The sequence below is a fragment of the Leptopilina heterotoma genome, unplaced genomic scaffold (genome assembly GCF_015476425.1).
Source record: "Leptopilina heterotoma isolate Lh14 unplaced genomic scaffold, ASM1547642v1 Lhet_54, whole genome shotgun sequence".
Taxonomy (NCBI): domain Eukaryota; kingdom Metazoa; phylum Arthropoda; class Insecta; order Hymenoptera; family Figitidae; genus Leptopilina; species Leptopilina heterotoma.
The window spans coordinates 3,962,701-3,977,075 of NW_025111118.1; the positions used below are offsets into that span (position 1 = coordinate 3,962,701).

Here is a 14,375-nt window from a genome sequence, read left to right on the forward strand (position 1 = left end):
AATTTAAAAATTAAAAAAATCTTCTTTCAATATTTTGTTTAGGAATATGTTTAGAAAATTGGAAAGTCTGACTAATAATTGACTTTTACTACTAATTCTGGAATTAGACTTTAAATCACTGGTGACAATGAAAATTGTTTTTTTTATTTGTATGTCTGGCTTACACTGACTTCTACTACTGATACGAGTGTTATGCAAATTGAAATCGAAGTCTGACTGTGCAATTAACTTGTACTACTGATTCTCGAATTAAAATTTAAATCACTTGGAAGGAATAAAATTGGTTGTTTCCATTTTTGTGTCTGACATAAACTGATTTGTTCTACTGAATCGAGTGTTATTTGCAAATTAAAAGCATTGTCTGACTATATAATTGACTTCTACTACTGATTTTTAAATTAAAATTTAAATCCCTGAAAAGAGCTGAAAATTATTTGATATTATTTTTGTGTCTGACTTAAACCGACTTGTACTACTGAATCGAGTGTTATTTGCAAATTATATAATTGACTTCTACTACTGATTTTCAAAGAAAAAAAAATTATATCAGTTAAGTATGAGAAAAAAATAAAAGAAAATTACAAAATGAAAAAAAATTAAATTATAAAAATTCATGAAAAGTTGTCTGACTATATTTGACTTTTACCACTGATTCTCAAAGTAGACAAATTTTTATTACTTTTAACAACTGAAACTGTTTGTGTCATAAAAATTTAAGTCTGTTTTTTACAAACTTTAGCTACTGAATACAGAATTACTTAAATTTTACTCAAAACCTGACTATATAATTGACTTGTACTACTCGTTTTAAAATTATAGGCTTTTAGATTACTTTGTACTATTAAAAGTATTTTTAAAATTTTTAAAAACAAAAATATTTGATAATTACTGATATTTTATTACTGAATATTAAATTATTTTACTCTATTCGCAGTCTGACTATAATTTACTTTTACTACTGATTTTATTAAGTCAAATTACATCACTGTTAACAAGTAAAACTATTTGTTTATAATATTTTTTGTCTGACCTAAAATGACTATTACTACTGAACAACAAATTCTAATCTCAGTCTGACTGAACAATTGACTTGTACTACTGATTTTTAAATAATAAACTGTAGGATGGAAGTAAACAGAGTTAAAATTTTAAAGTATTACAGAAAATTAAAAGAAATTTTAACGTCTGACCATAACTGATCTTTACTACTGCATATAGAATTAAATTATATTCCTAGTCTGACTATAATTGACTTTTACTACTGATTATTGGAGTTCTTCTAACAAGTGAAACAATTTGTCCATAAAAATTTTTGTCTGACTTAAACTGGTTATTACTACTGAATACAGAATTCTAATCACAGTCTGACTGTACAATTGACTTCTACTACTAATTTCTGAATTATAAACTTTAGAGTAAAAGTAAATAGTGTTTAAAATTATTTTTAAAAATTTTAAGAAATTTAAATGACTGACCATAACTGATCTTTACTACTGAATCTAAAAACTATTTGTCTGTCACTGTCTGACAAATATTAACTTTTACTACTAAATTTATATCCAAAATTACATAAATTCAAAAAAATGAGAATTTTCTATTTATTTCAGAATAAGAGAGATTTTTTTCTATAAAATATTCAAGGAATTGTAGATAAATTCATAGAAGTAATTAAAAAAAAAAACTAAAAAATGTTTACAATTTAAGTAACGAACAAAAAAAGCTTGAGCTTTATTCTCTAATTGCATGAGCTGCATACTAAAAGAGCAGTACAAAAAAATCATCGTTATTTTGCTAAAAGAACAAAATTAACAAAAGCTTTATATTAAAAAAAAATGAAAAGAATGAAAATTTTGTAATTTTCTATCAAGAGTGGATTTTTTTTAATTTCTGTTTTCTTCTAAAATTATTTTATCTCTCTATATAGACTTGCTTGTCTATATACTAGTCTAGATACTATATTTATAATAGATACTACTACTACTACTACTACTACTACTACTATTCCTACTACTATTTTTTTGCTTTTTTTCTCGAATCTTCTTCTCAGAAGTGGTGGAAATAATTTATAAAAAATTTTGATATTGATTTTCTTGTTTTCAAATAAAAGATTGCGATGATGAATTTTCTAATTAAAATTTATAGATGCATGATGAACTTGGAGCTAGGGTGACAACAGCTTGTTTACAAATACACGCTCAGGATAGAGAAGATTACGTTTTACCTCCTGGTGCTGAAATTGGAACTCCTATTTTCGAACTTTATTTAGCACTTCAGGAATTCATGAAGTGAGCCAATTTTCTTCATTAAATTGTCAATATAAATTTTTAATGAAAAATAGGTTTGCCATTCTAAACCATGCGTAAACAAAACAAGGCAATTTAATATTTTCACAAATATTTAATGCTAAATTTATTATTAATTATTATTAATTTTGTTACTTTTTCTTATTTCTTTACTTAATAATTGTTTTTTTTTATTATTTTGCTCTATTTTAATTGTTATATTAGGTTTTTTTTATTAATTTTTTTGTTGTTCTAATCTTTTATTAATAGACAAATTTCCTAAGGATATTATTTTAAATAACTAGTGACTTACTTTTTATCTATGAATTCAAAATTAATTATTGGAAATATTATTTATTAATATTATAAATTATAAGTATTATACACGTTATAAATTATACTTTAAATATTATTTATTTGAAATAATGCTTTAATTTAAAAATGGTAAATTTCCAAATAAAAAATTCATTGTTTTTTTTATCCACTTTTCTATTGTTTTTTTTTCTTATCAGAATGAAGAGATACCTGCCGCAATCTGATCATAAAACTTTGGCCATTTGCAAGTACTATGAGTGGTTCAAACCAGCGGTTGATAAGTGGTTGGATTTAGCAAAGTTGAAGGCAATGCAGCGAGTGAGAAGGGCATCAGAATTGGATAGAATATGTACTGGTGAATATATAGTGAAACATTGCACATCAGCAATTGACGCTATTTCGTGCTTTGATCAGGTAAATTTCAACAACTCAAAAGTCAATTTAAACATATAATCTAAAACTCACACAAATTTCATATAGTTTATAAACACGTGTTAAATTTTCATCAAAAACTGTTCTAATAAATTTTCATCAAAAATTATTCAAATTTTTTATCTAATCTAGAATCAAGCTCTCTTGATTTGATTCTAAACTCTATTTCTTCTAAATTCTTTATTTAAAAACAAAAAAAAATAATAATTGTTAATCAATGAAAACAAAAAACAATAAAAAAAATTATAATAGACAATTTTTAATAAATAGTCTGACTGGAATTTTTTTGTACTACTGAATACAGAATTATCTAAATTTTACTCAAAGCCTGACTATATAATTGACTTGTACTACTCGTTTTATAATTATAGGCTTTTAGATTCATTTTTACTATTAAAAGTATTTCAAAAAATTTTTAAAAATTAAAATGTTTGATTATAACTGATCTTTACTACTGAATATTGTATTATTTAATTCTATTCGCAGTCTGACTATATTTTACGTTTACTACTGATTTTTTTTTTTTGTTAGTAAGTAAAACTGTTTGTCCGTAAAAATTTTTGTCTGACTTAAACAGGTTATTACTACTGAATACATAATTCTAATCAAAACCTAACTGTACAATTGACTTGTACTACTGATTTCTAAATTATAAACCTTAAACTTGAAGTAAATTGTTGAAGAATTTAAAAAAAAATGTTTATATAATGAAAATAATGATAATAATAAAGAGTTATAACAATGACAATAATTAAAATAATAATAATTTACTTTACTGCACGCAATGTGGCCGAAAACTTTAAAATCTGTAATTAAAAATTTCCAATTACGATATTATATTTTTTTTATGTAATTTTTAAATTAAATTTTTTTTAATTCCAGTTGAAAGAATTTTGGAATCAACTCGAATGGCCGGATATCCCAGGATCATACAGTTTCGTATTGAAAGTTGTTGACGTAAGTGATCAAAAGCAGAAAGCAAACGAATAAAATTAAAATATAAAATATTTTGATAAATTGAAATCTTCAATATGTATAATGGAAAAAAGTGGGGAAAATATTTTAAAAATGTAAAAAATATGAAAAATATAAGAAATATGAAAAATATAAAAACATAAAAATTAAAAAAATATATAAAAAATATTTTTAAAAATATAAAACAATATAAAACAATAGAAAAAATATAAAAAATATAAAAAATATGAAAAATATGAAAAAATATATGAAATATAAGTAGAAAATAAAATATAAAAAATGTAATGAAGATTTTTGCTTGCGCATTGAGAGTTGAATTTATTTACACATGAGGATTAATTAATTACATATTTTACAGGCAATTTGCACTTGCGCAAGTTATTATGCTGAACTGACACATCAAAAACTAGCTGATTCAGGTTATTACGATGATCAGGGTCCTTATAAAACGACTGACGAGGTAAATGCACAGGTAGTAAATGTATCTGCTTTAGTAAACTTTACCACTGCTTTTAGTAAAGCTTGTTAATGCTTGATAGTTAAGTAGCTTTTAATTTAATTATAACGAAATTGTCACATTGCTGTCATTCTCAACAAAATGCAGAACAATTTTGTTAGTCTAAAATATTCATCGAGTTAGAAAAGATATAAAGGCCTTTTGTAAATTTAACAAAATTCCGGTCAATTGAAAATTTTAAATCGCTAAAATTAATAATTATTAGCAAATAATTTATTATCTAATAAAATATTAAATAAAAAATAAAAATTAATATTTATTATCTACTCATTAAATTAGAATTTATTTACAACTAACAAATAAATTAACAAATTTAAAATTAATAACATTTTATTGTATTTTTACAATGAATGAATTAATGAATGAATTAATTAATAACATAGTAAATCGTGAGGTATTAAAAAGTGTTGCAGATTAAATTAACACCAAAAAAGATTAAAATAATTAATTTTGGAGTTATTTTTTACAATGAATGAAATTTTAGTTCATTAAATTTTTTTATAAGTATAAAACATGAAGATACCGATAACTCCGAGTCTTCGACTCGGAGTTATCGATTTCTTCATATTTTATAATAATTAAAGATGATCAAGTAATAAAATCATTATTTTATATTATAAGAATATTATATTTCTTCAAAATTATTTTCATTATTTCAATTCAATTATTATTTTCAAAAATTTTTAACTACAATTTTACTTTATATCTATTATTTTTAGTAATTTTCGAAAAAGTTCTTTGGTAATTTTCAAATCCATTTGTTTACAATATTCAATTTCTCGAAATTTCAATTATTTCTAAATTCTTTAATTAAATGCATATTAGAAAATAAAAACTTCAAATAATATAAAAGAAAATTTAATTAAACTTTTTAAAAAAAATTAATTTCAAAATTCAATTATTTCTAAAAATTCACGCTATATTGCTTTTAATATTCAATGATAATCTAAAATTTTAACTGAAATTCATTTTTATGAAATGAAAATCAATTTTTATTAGAAAATTCTACAAGAATTTAATTATTTAAATGCAAAAGTAAATAATTTATGGAATAATTGAATGTTTCTCAAATTTGAATTCTCATAAAGAATTTTATTAACAAATTTTTAAATAATTGAATTCTTTTGTCGAATTTTATTAAAACTTGCATGAACATAATTACTTTTTTCAAGGAATTTAATTATAAATGTATGAAAAATAATTGAAACGCTGCGATGAGTTTTATGAGAATTTTCAAATTCATTCGTTTACAATTTAATTTTACAAAATTTCAATTATTCGGAATTTCTGCAATTAAATATATATTAAAAAATAAAAACTTGAAATAATTTCAATGAAAAATCCTATTAAACTTTTAAAAAGAATTAATTCTACAGAATTTTTTGTCAAAAATATGAAAAATTAAGAATTTCAATGATTTTAGTTTGAAACTTTTTCGAAATTTAACTATTTCTAAAAATCCACGTTAAAATACTTTTAATATTTAATATTTTAATTATAATCTAAAATGTTAACTGAAATTCATTTTTAAAACCATTTTTATTAGTAAATTCTACGAGAATTCAATTATTTAAATACAAATAAAATGCAAATAAATAATTTATAAATTTCATGTTTCTTGAAATTAAATTCTCATAAAAAATGTTATCAACAAATTTTTTAAATCATTAAATTCTTTGGACGAATTTTAATAAAATTTTTAAGAATAATTACATTTTTCGAGGAATTCGATTAAAATTGCATTAAAAATAATTGAAATTCTGCAATGAGTTTTATTATTTATGAAAATAATTCAATTCCTAAAAGAATTTTAATATTTATAAAAATAATTGAATCCCTGTAAAAATGTTATTATTTATGAAAATAATTGAATTATTGCGAAGAAATTTATAAAAAAAAATTGTAAATAATTGAATTCCTGTAAAAATTTTTATTATTTATGAAAATAATTGAATGTTTGTGTAGAATTTTATTCAAATTTTTTTTTAATAATGGAATTCTTTTGGAAAATTTTTTTGAAATAGTAGATATTGAAAATATATTAGATTTTAGAAAAGTTTTGAAAATAATTGAAATTTTGACAAGAATTTGTTTAAAATTTTGTAAAATAATTGAATATCAGAGAAGAATTTTATTGAATAAAATAAGTCAATAGAACGAAAACATTTCGACAACTTTATTTATAAAGAAAATTAATATTTTGACGAGAATTTTTTTTAAATTTTTGAACACAATTGAATTTAGCAACTATGTAACTAAGTTAGTTAGTAAGTTAGAAACTAACTTACAAACTTATTATTCTCTCTGGAGAAGCTAAATTCGTTGAATTTTTACAAATCGTTGACTTTGGTGTTTTATTTAAAGTAAAATCTCATTCATAGTTAAAAATAACACCAAAATAGATTATTTTAATCCTTTCTGGTGTTATTTCAATCCTAGAGGGATTAAACTGTTGTAGATTATTTTAATCCGCATTCTGGTGTTATTTTAACACCTCACGTTTTACTGTGTAATAGATTGAAAATTAAGAAATTAAAAATAAATAAATTTCGATTTAGATTTGCGTGTCGGTGAATGGATTGGAATATGTGAGAAGATGGCTGGAAAATTTGGGGGAAATGTTGCATATTGAGGATCTGTTTGCGACCTTGGAGGGACAGGCGGCCGAAGCTGTTTTCCTTCAATGGCGACACACAATGATTTCACCCTTGGAACAAACATTGGGACAAATGATGCTTTTTATTAATCAAATTATCTCACGAACTGGGGCAAAGGCAAGTAATTTCATTTTATCCGTTAATAAATACACACGACATCGAGTTTAAAATTCAATTACATAGATAAATATAACTGAAACTTTTTGTTGAGAGTCTGAACTTTTTTTTTCACCAAGTTATTCTCTCTTCAACTTTGCAAGGTGTTCGTTAATAAAAATTGTAATTTTGTATTTTTTTTTTGATTTTTTCGTTTTTTTACTTTTGTTATTTGTATTCTTTTTTTTAGTTTTTTTCATATTATTTACTTGCAATTAAGCAATTAATTAATATTGAAATTAATTTACTGAAATTTATTCATTTAATAGAGAACAAAATAATTTTTGGCTATTCGTGCAAAGTGCCATGAAGATAGGAATAGAAACAAAATGAAGAAAAAGGGGGGAAATAAACAAATTAAATAAATAAGTAAACTAAGTTAGTAAACAAATAAATGCTTTTAGTCTGCATTCGAGAAATAAAATGTAGTAAAAATAAGAAATTATCGAGAATAATAAACTTTCGGTTAAAAAAATATTTACAAACTTTTCAAGACGAAAAAATACATTATTGAGAATTAATTTTGATGAATTTTCGAAAGATATTAATCTTTAAATAAAAATAATAAATTTTAATGAAAATACTGAATTTTGAAAATACCATTGAAAATTAATTTATTCCAAGTATTTTCCAATTATGAGTGAAAATACTCTTGATACTTATTGGGAGAATTTTCAAAATAATTAATAAATTGAGATGGAATTTTGAAAATTTTCGAAATAGTGATTAAAAGGTGATGGAAATAAAAAATAACGGTAAAATTGAAGTGAAAATTAATTAATTATGATAAATTAGTAAATGTGGTGAATAATGAATTGATAATTATTTGAATAATTACAGATGAGACCGCCGTTAAAGAAGGCAATGTTTCATTTGGCATGGTCGCCCGACAGTCTTCCAACATCGGAGGCAATTGCACCTCTAGTGGAATACTTAGATGTACACCTGGTGACTCTTAACTCGGCTTTATTATCAACCAATTTTGCCCGAGTGCTTCAAGTCGTTTGGGAAGTGGTATTGAGCGAGCTTTACAATCAAATGGACGGAAGTGCAGCAGTAAAGATCGATTTTTACTAAAAAAAAAAATAAATAATAATAATTCATTTCATGTTAATAACAATTATTTTTTTTTTTCGATGAATTATTATTTTTACTCGAAATTAGAATTAATACTTATGCACAAAATAATTATTATTTATACACGAAATGATAATTAATACTTATGCACAAAATAATTATTATTTATACAAGAAATAATTATTTATAGAAGAAATAATTATTATTTATACAAAAAATCTTCATTATTTATGTACGAAATAATTATTATTATTTATAAACAAAATACTTCCTCTATGAGGAGGTAATAATAATTATTTATTATTAAATTTTTTATTTTCGATTTATTAAACTCGTCAAGAGAAAAAGTTTTTTGACTTGATGAGAGGAAATTTATTGCTCGAAAAATTTTGAACGTTCAAATGCGAACGAAATATTTTTTCTATTTACATATTTTTGAAAATTATTATCAACTGCAGTAGAAATAAAAAATTTAAATTAAACATTTCGAAACTAATTTATTTTTCTATACTCGACGCAAATTTATTTTACAATTAAATTTTTCATTTAAAAAAGAGGTAGAATTTCGTTCATTCGAACGTTCAAAACTTTTGGTCTTTGGAAATTTTCATTTTTATTAATTTCCAAAAATAGGATTTCTATTTAAATTAATGCAGTGTTGTTAATTTTTTAGTATACAATTTTGTTATTTTTTATTTATATTATTCATATTTATTTTTTATTTATTATGACTTATTTTTATTTTGTATTTCTATTATTTATATTTATTTTGAATTAATATTATTTAAATTTATTTTGTATTTTTATTGTATTTATATTTATTTTGTATTTTTATTATATTTATATTTATTTGGTATTTTTATTATTTATATTTATTTTGTATTTAAATTATTTATATTCATTTTGTATTTACAGTATTTACGCTTATTTCGCATTTAAATTATTTATATATTAATTTTCATATATTTTCATTGTTAATATTTATATTTTTATTATTTACTTCAGGATAAACCGCCACTATTTTACGAAAGACTTCACGAGGCTCTTGAATATTTGGTGAATTTCTTTTATGCGGACGAAAAGGGTTTGACCTACGACATTATTCGCTGTGAAATATTTTTAAATATCGAGGAAAGACTTGAATATCATAAAATGGATACAACTCTTCTAATCGACAGATATTATCAACAACGATTGCAGGTGAAAGAAAAAATTATTATATTGATTAATTTTATTAATTATTAAATAAAAAACAAGAAACTTTTCAGAAATGTTAATTTTATTAATTGCAATTTATAATATTTGGTTAATAAAAATAAAAATTCTTTAATAGCATTTATTAACGATTTTTTTTTGTTTTTTGATGTTTAAATTTAAAAATTGTTCTTTTATTCAATTTATTCATTTTTCTTTATTTTGTTTTATTTATTTTTAATTCAATTTAAACTGCAAAGACAAAAATAAGAATTTTATGAATACAAAAGTTAGAAAAATAGTTTAATGTAAAAAAAAATGTTGAGAAAAAAAGGGAAACAGTAGAGGAAAAATTAAATAATTGAAAAATTGAATAATTGAAAATAAAAATTTTATGAATACTTTCGTATTCATAAAATTTTTATTTTCAATTATTTAATTTTTTTTGTTAGAAAAAAAGTTTAAAGGAAAAAAAATGTTGAGAAAAAAATTTGAAAAAGTAGAGGAAAAATCGAATAATTGAAAATAAGAATTTTATGAATACAAAAGTTAGAAAAAAAAGTTTAAATAAAAAAAAATGGTTGAACAAAAAAATTGATCAAAAGGAAAAAAATTGAATAAGAAAGTGAAAAAATAGAAATTGTAAATAATTTTTTTTTCTTTTCAGGACCAAATGAATACGTTTACGGTTGAGTATGGTGTTTTGACAGTAAGGGCATATTTTAATCACGATTCACTTTGCGTGGAAGTCATAAGTGCAAGAGACGTGATTCCCCTTGATCCAAATGGACTCAGTGATCCTTTTGTGATAATAGAATTGCTGCCACGACGAGTCTTTGCCCACTGTTCCGAACAACAAACGAATGTAAAAAAGAAAACCTTAAATCCTCTCTTTGACGAATGTTTCGAATTGTAAGTATGAAAATCCTCGAGAGTTCTCACTTTTTTTCTGAATTTTTATTCAAATAGAAATAATTTCATCCTCTAAATCTACTTCTAAGAAAAATTTCTTTTCTCACAAAGTAATTTCAGTTTTTTTTAAATTTTTTTTCGACTTTCAAAATTTCTTTCGTGGAAAATTAATTTCTTCCTTCATTTCTTTTTTCAATTTTTTTTTTCGATTTTCAAAATTTCGTTCGTAAAAAATTAATTTCATCTTTCTTTATTTCATTTTATTTTACTTTCGAAATTTATTTCGTGGAAAAGTAATTTCAATGATTAAAGTGGTAAAAAAATTTTTATTTCAATTTAATACAATTTTTAATTGGAAATTTCTTTCATGAAAATCTAATTTCAATATTTAAAGTGGTGAAGAATTTTTTTTTTTTGTATAACTTTTAATTAAAAATTTCTTTTATTAAAAAAGTAATTTAATATAATTTTTAATTTAATTTAATATTTTTTGCTGAATGTTTTTTTTCTCGACAGTTCCGTGAGTGTTGAACAATGTCGAAGTCCGGATTCAATGGTCCTATTCACTGTAATGGACCACGATGTACTGACGGCAAATGATTTTGCCGGTGAAGCCTTCTTGGGACTTAGCAGCATTCCTGGCGTTGCGGATTCTAATGCAAGCATCGATAATTTTCATGGCCTCAAACATCAAGAGTTACCTCTCATGCAACAAAAAAATAAATGTAAAAAAAGATTTTCGAGAAAATTTTCCTTTTTTCATTCATTTTGAAAGAATTAATTTCTAAATTTTCTAATTTTAGTGGAAAATAAATTTTAATTTTCCATTTGTAATAGAAAATAAATTTGAATTTTCTATTTACAGTAGAAAATGAATTTTAATTTTCTATTTACAGTAGAAAATAAATTTTTATTTTCCATTTCGAGTAGAAAACAATTTTTCTATTTCCAGTTAAAAAAAAATATTTAATTTTTTCATTTCTGATAGAAAATAAATTTTCCTTTTCTATTTCCAGTAGAAAATAAATTTTTTTTTCCCATTTCGAAGAGGAAATAAATTTTTATTTCCCCTTTCGAATAGAAAATAAATTTTCATTTTCTACTTCCAGTAGAAAATATATTTTAATTCTTCAATTATTTTTTTTTCCAGATCATCCAATTCTACAAATTTTGGAATCTCGAACAGGCGACAAATTAGCCCTGGACTTTGTTAAAAAGCAAAAATTACGATTTGCCACTTAAAGAAAATGAAAAAAATTACGAAGAATTTTTACTCTTAACAGAAGAAAAAGAATTTTGATAAAAATTATTTATCAAAATGAAATTATAGTAAAAAAAAAAGTACGCTCTGTTATTTCTTTCGTATATAAATCGATGTCGAATATTATAAATCAATATCGATATAGGAATATAAAAAGTGAAAAAAGAAAAAAAGGTAAAAAAAAAAATTAAGAAAATGTGAAGAACTATTTTTGTGTCAATGTCGAAGCTCGAGAGAAAAAAAAATGATAAAATGACAAAAAATCAACATGAAATTAATGTGCTGTATCTATAAGGATATAATGAATGTTTACAAATTTAGGTACACTCACGCACCTTGGAAATGACGCGATCTCGAAAATACAATTCATTTCAAAGAAAAAAATACTAAATACCCATTAAGAGAAAAAAAATTAATACTAATAGAAAACAAAAATCGTAAGTAAAAAATATTAAAAATCTTAAACGATTTAAAAAGAAGAAAGAGAAAATAATAAATAAAAAAAATAACGTTAAATGAAATGTTTTTATGATGGTAACTATTAGTGGAAAAAAAAAATAATATTAAATGAGAAAAATTTGACAAAAAAAAATCGTTTGAGAGAAAAAGTTTAGTTTTAGAATTTTTATTCAATATTCCAGATTCGATCACTTTTGTACCTTAAACAATATTTTCAAAAATATTATCGACTGATTAGACGGTCTTGAAAACAATCATATCTATTCTTTTATACTCAAAAATTTATTTTCTCTTTTCATTTTAGTCGGAAAAAAAATTAGAATCAAACATTCTATTTCTTTTGAGCTTGAAAAATAATTTTTATTTAAAAAAATAAATAAATTGAATAAATTGAATTTCATTGCGAAAATAAATTTTTGAGCCGAAAAAAAAATTTACTTTATAAGAGTTGTAGTAATTGTCGTTTAACGTAAGAATAATGTAGAGATTCTGGGTTGAACTTCAGTGTAATAGTAATTTAAAAAAAAAATAGGGAAAAAATTTATTAATTCGCAAAAGTGAATAAATCACAAATGGGAATATTTAAGAAAAATTTTTTTTCGAGGGGGAATAAAAAATCTTCCTCTCTCTCTCTACTTGCCTTCGATACGATCGTTTCGATCCGTTTTTATCGAAGAATTCAATCAATTTAATGGAACAATCTTTAAATTCTCTATATAGTATATATAAAAGAAATTATATTTTTTTTTCGATTTCTTTTTGAGAACTACTGGAATTATTCTTTTTCTTTCATTTTGTTGTTGAAATTATTTTCGAATATAGATTATAAAAAAAAAATCGACAAAGCCAACGAATAGAAAAAAAATAAGTAATTTCTTTCTAATGATTAAAAAATAAAACCCGTGGTTCTCAAAATAAATTTTTTCCTTTTTACTCCTAAAAATATAATATAAATATATATTTATGAAAAAGGTCTGACTAAAGACTGATTAAAAATTGTTGCACTTTATAATGTGCACAAATTCAGCAAATTTGTAAAAAAAAAAAATGTCGCAGATAAAAAAATATAGAAAAGAGAGGACAAAAAAAACATATAAAACAAGTTATAAAACAATTGTTACTGAAGTTTATGAATTTTAGGCAGACAACAAAAAATGTTATTCACATATATTTATTGTTCGAATTTTACGAAAAAAAAATATTACTTATTTAACGTTTGTAAAAAATTACACAAAAAAAAAGAGAGAGAAAAAGGAACAGGTTTCCTTCTAATATGCTTGTATCGAACGCAAGTTTTTTTTTAATTGTTTTTTTTTAAATAGTACCATCACGAAGTCTTCTGTCGAAAAGAGATCTTTATTTTCGTTATAATAATTCAAATTTTATTTCTATGAATTTTCTGGAATTTGTATATATAATTCTGGAATTTTTTATTGTTGAAAATATTTTTATTGAAAAATGTATTTAAAAAAATATTTATCAAGAAGATTTATTTTATAAAATATAGTTATATAATAGTAACGTTAAAAATAATAATATTAACAATTTATTTTTAATAATTTAATTTTTTTTTTTTAATTGATTCAAGATTTTAGATATAATTTTTTTTTATTTTTCAATTTTCGAATTAAAAATATAATTTTTAGAAAATACAATTTTTAGGTATAATTAATTGGTGAGAAATTTAATAATAATAATTTTTTATTATTATTTCATTGATAGTTTCTGATATAATGTATAAATATTTTTAAAAAATTACGATTTTATTATTGAAACAGTTATTCATGATAAATGTGGGTCCAAAAAAGAAAGTATTTCTAAAAATATTACTGATTTCCATTGAAACGAATATTATTCTTAATTTAATATTAAAATAATTTTTGGTTGAATTTCATTTTTTAGATTTATTTTCAGAGGTTTAAACTTTATTTTATTTATTTTGCCCTGTTAGTTTTTAACCACAAGTATTTACTTTTCTTTATTTATTTACCATTACTCTTAATTTTGGTTTTACTATTTTTTTGTTACTTTTTTGTTTACTACTATTTTTTTTACATTTATTCCTATTTGTATTATTTTGTTTATTTTTTGTTGTTATTTTTGTTTGCTTCTTTGTTAATTCCCTCGTTTATTGCAAT

At 22.1% G+C, this 14,375-nt stretch overlaps 1 protein-coding gene across 5 annotated transcripts in view; it reads left to right on the forward strand.

Moving 5' to 3' along the window:
- Window positions 1-13,050, forward strand: part of LOC122508486 (BAI1-associated protein 3) — a 152,464-nt gene extending 139,414 nt beyond the window's left edge. For 3 of the 5 annotated variants that reach the window (XM_043621878.1, XM_043621877.1, XM_043621881.1), the window contains 10 exons: window positions 2,143-2,285; window positions 2,795-3,011; window positions 3,912-3,986; window positions 4,363-4,476; window positions 7,080-7,295; window positions 8,175-8,390; window positions 9,417-9,611; window positions 10,273-10,517; window positions 11,034-11,242; window positions 11,668-13,050. In XM_043621878.1, coding sequence (XP_043477813.1) covers window positions 2,143-2,285; window positions 2,795-3,011; window positions 3,912-3,986; window positions 4,363-4,476; window positions 7,080-7,295; window positions 8,175-8,390; window positions 9,417-9,611; window positions 10,273-10,517; window positions 11,034-11,242; window positions 11,668-11,759 — 1,722 coding nt within the window. In that variant the 3' untranslated portion in view covers window positions 11,760-13,050. The remainder of the gene's footprint in view (window positions 1-2,142; window positions 2,286-2,794; window positions 3,012-3,911; window positions 3,987-4,362; window positions 4,477-7,079; window positions 7,296-8,174; window positions 8,391-9,416; window positions 9,612-10,272; window positions 10,518-11,033; window positions 11,243-11,667) is intronic. The other 2 variants (XM_043621880.1, XM_043621879.1) reach the window with 2 other exon arrangements.
- The last annotated feature ends 1,325 nt before the right edge of the window (window positions 13,051-14,375 follow it).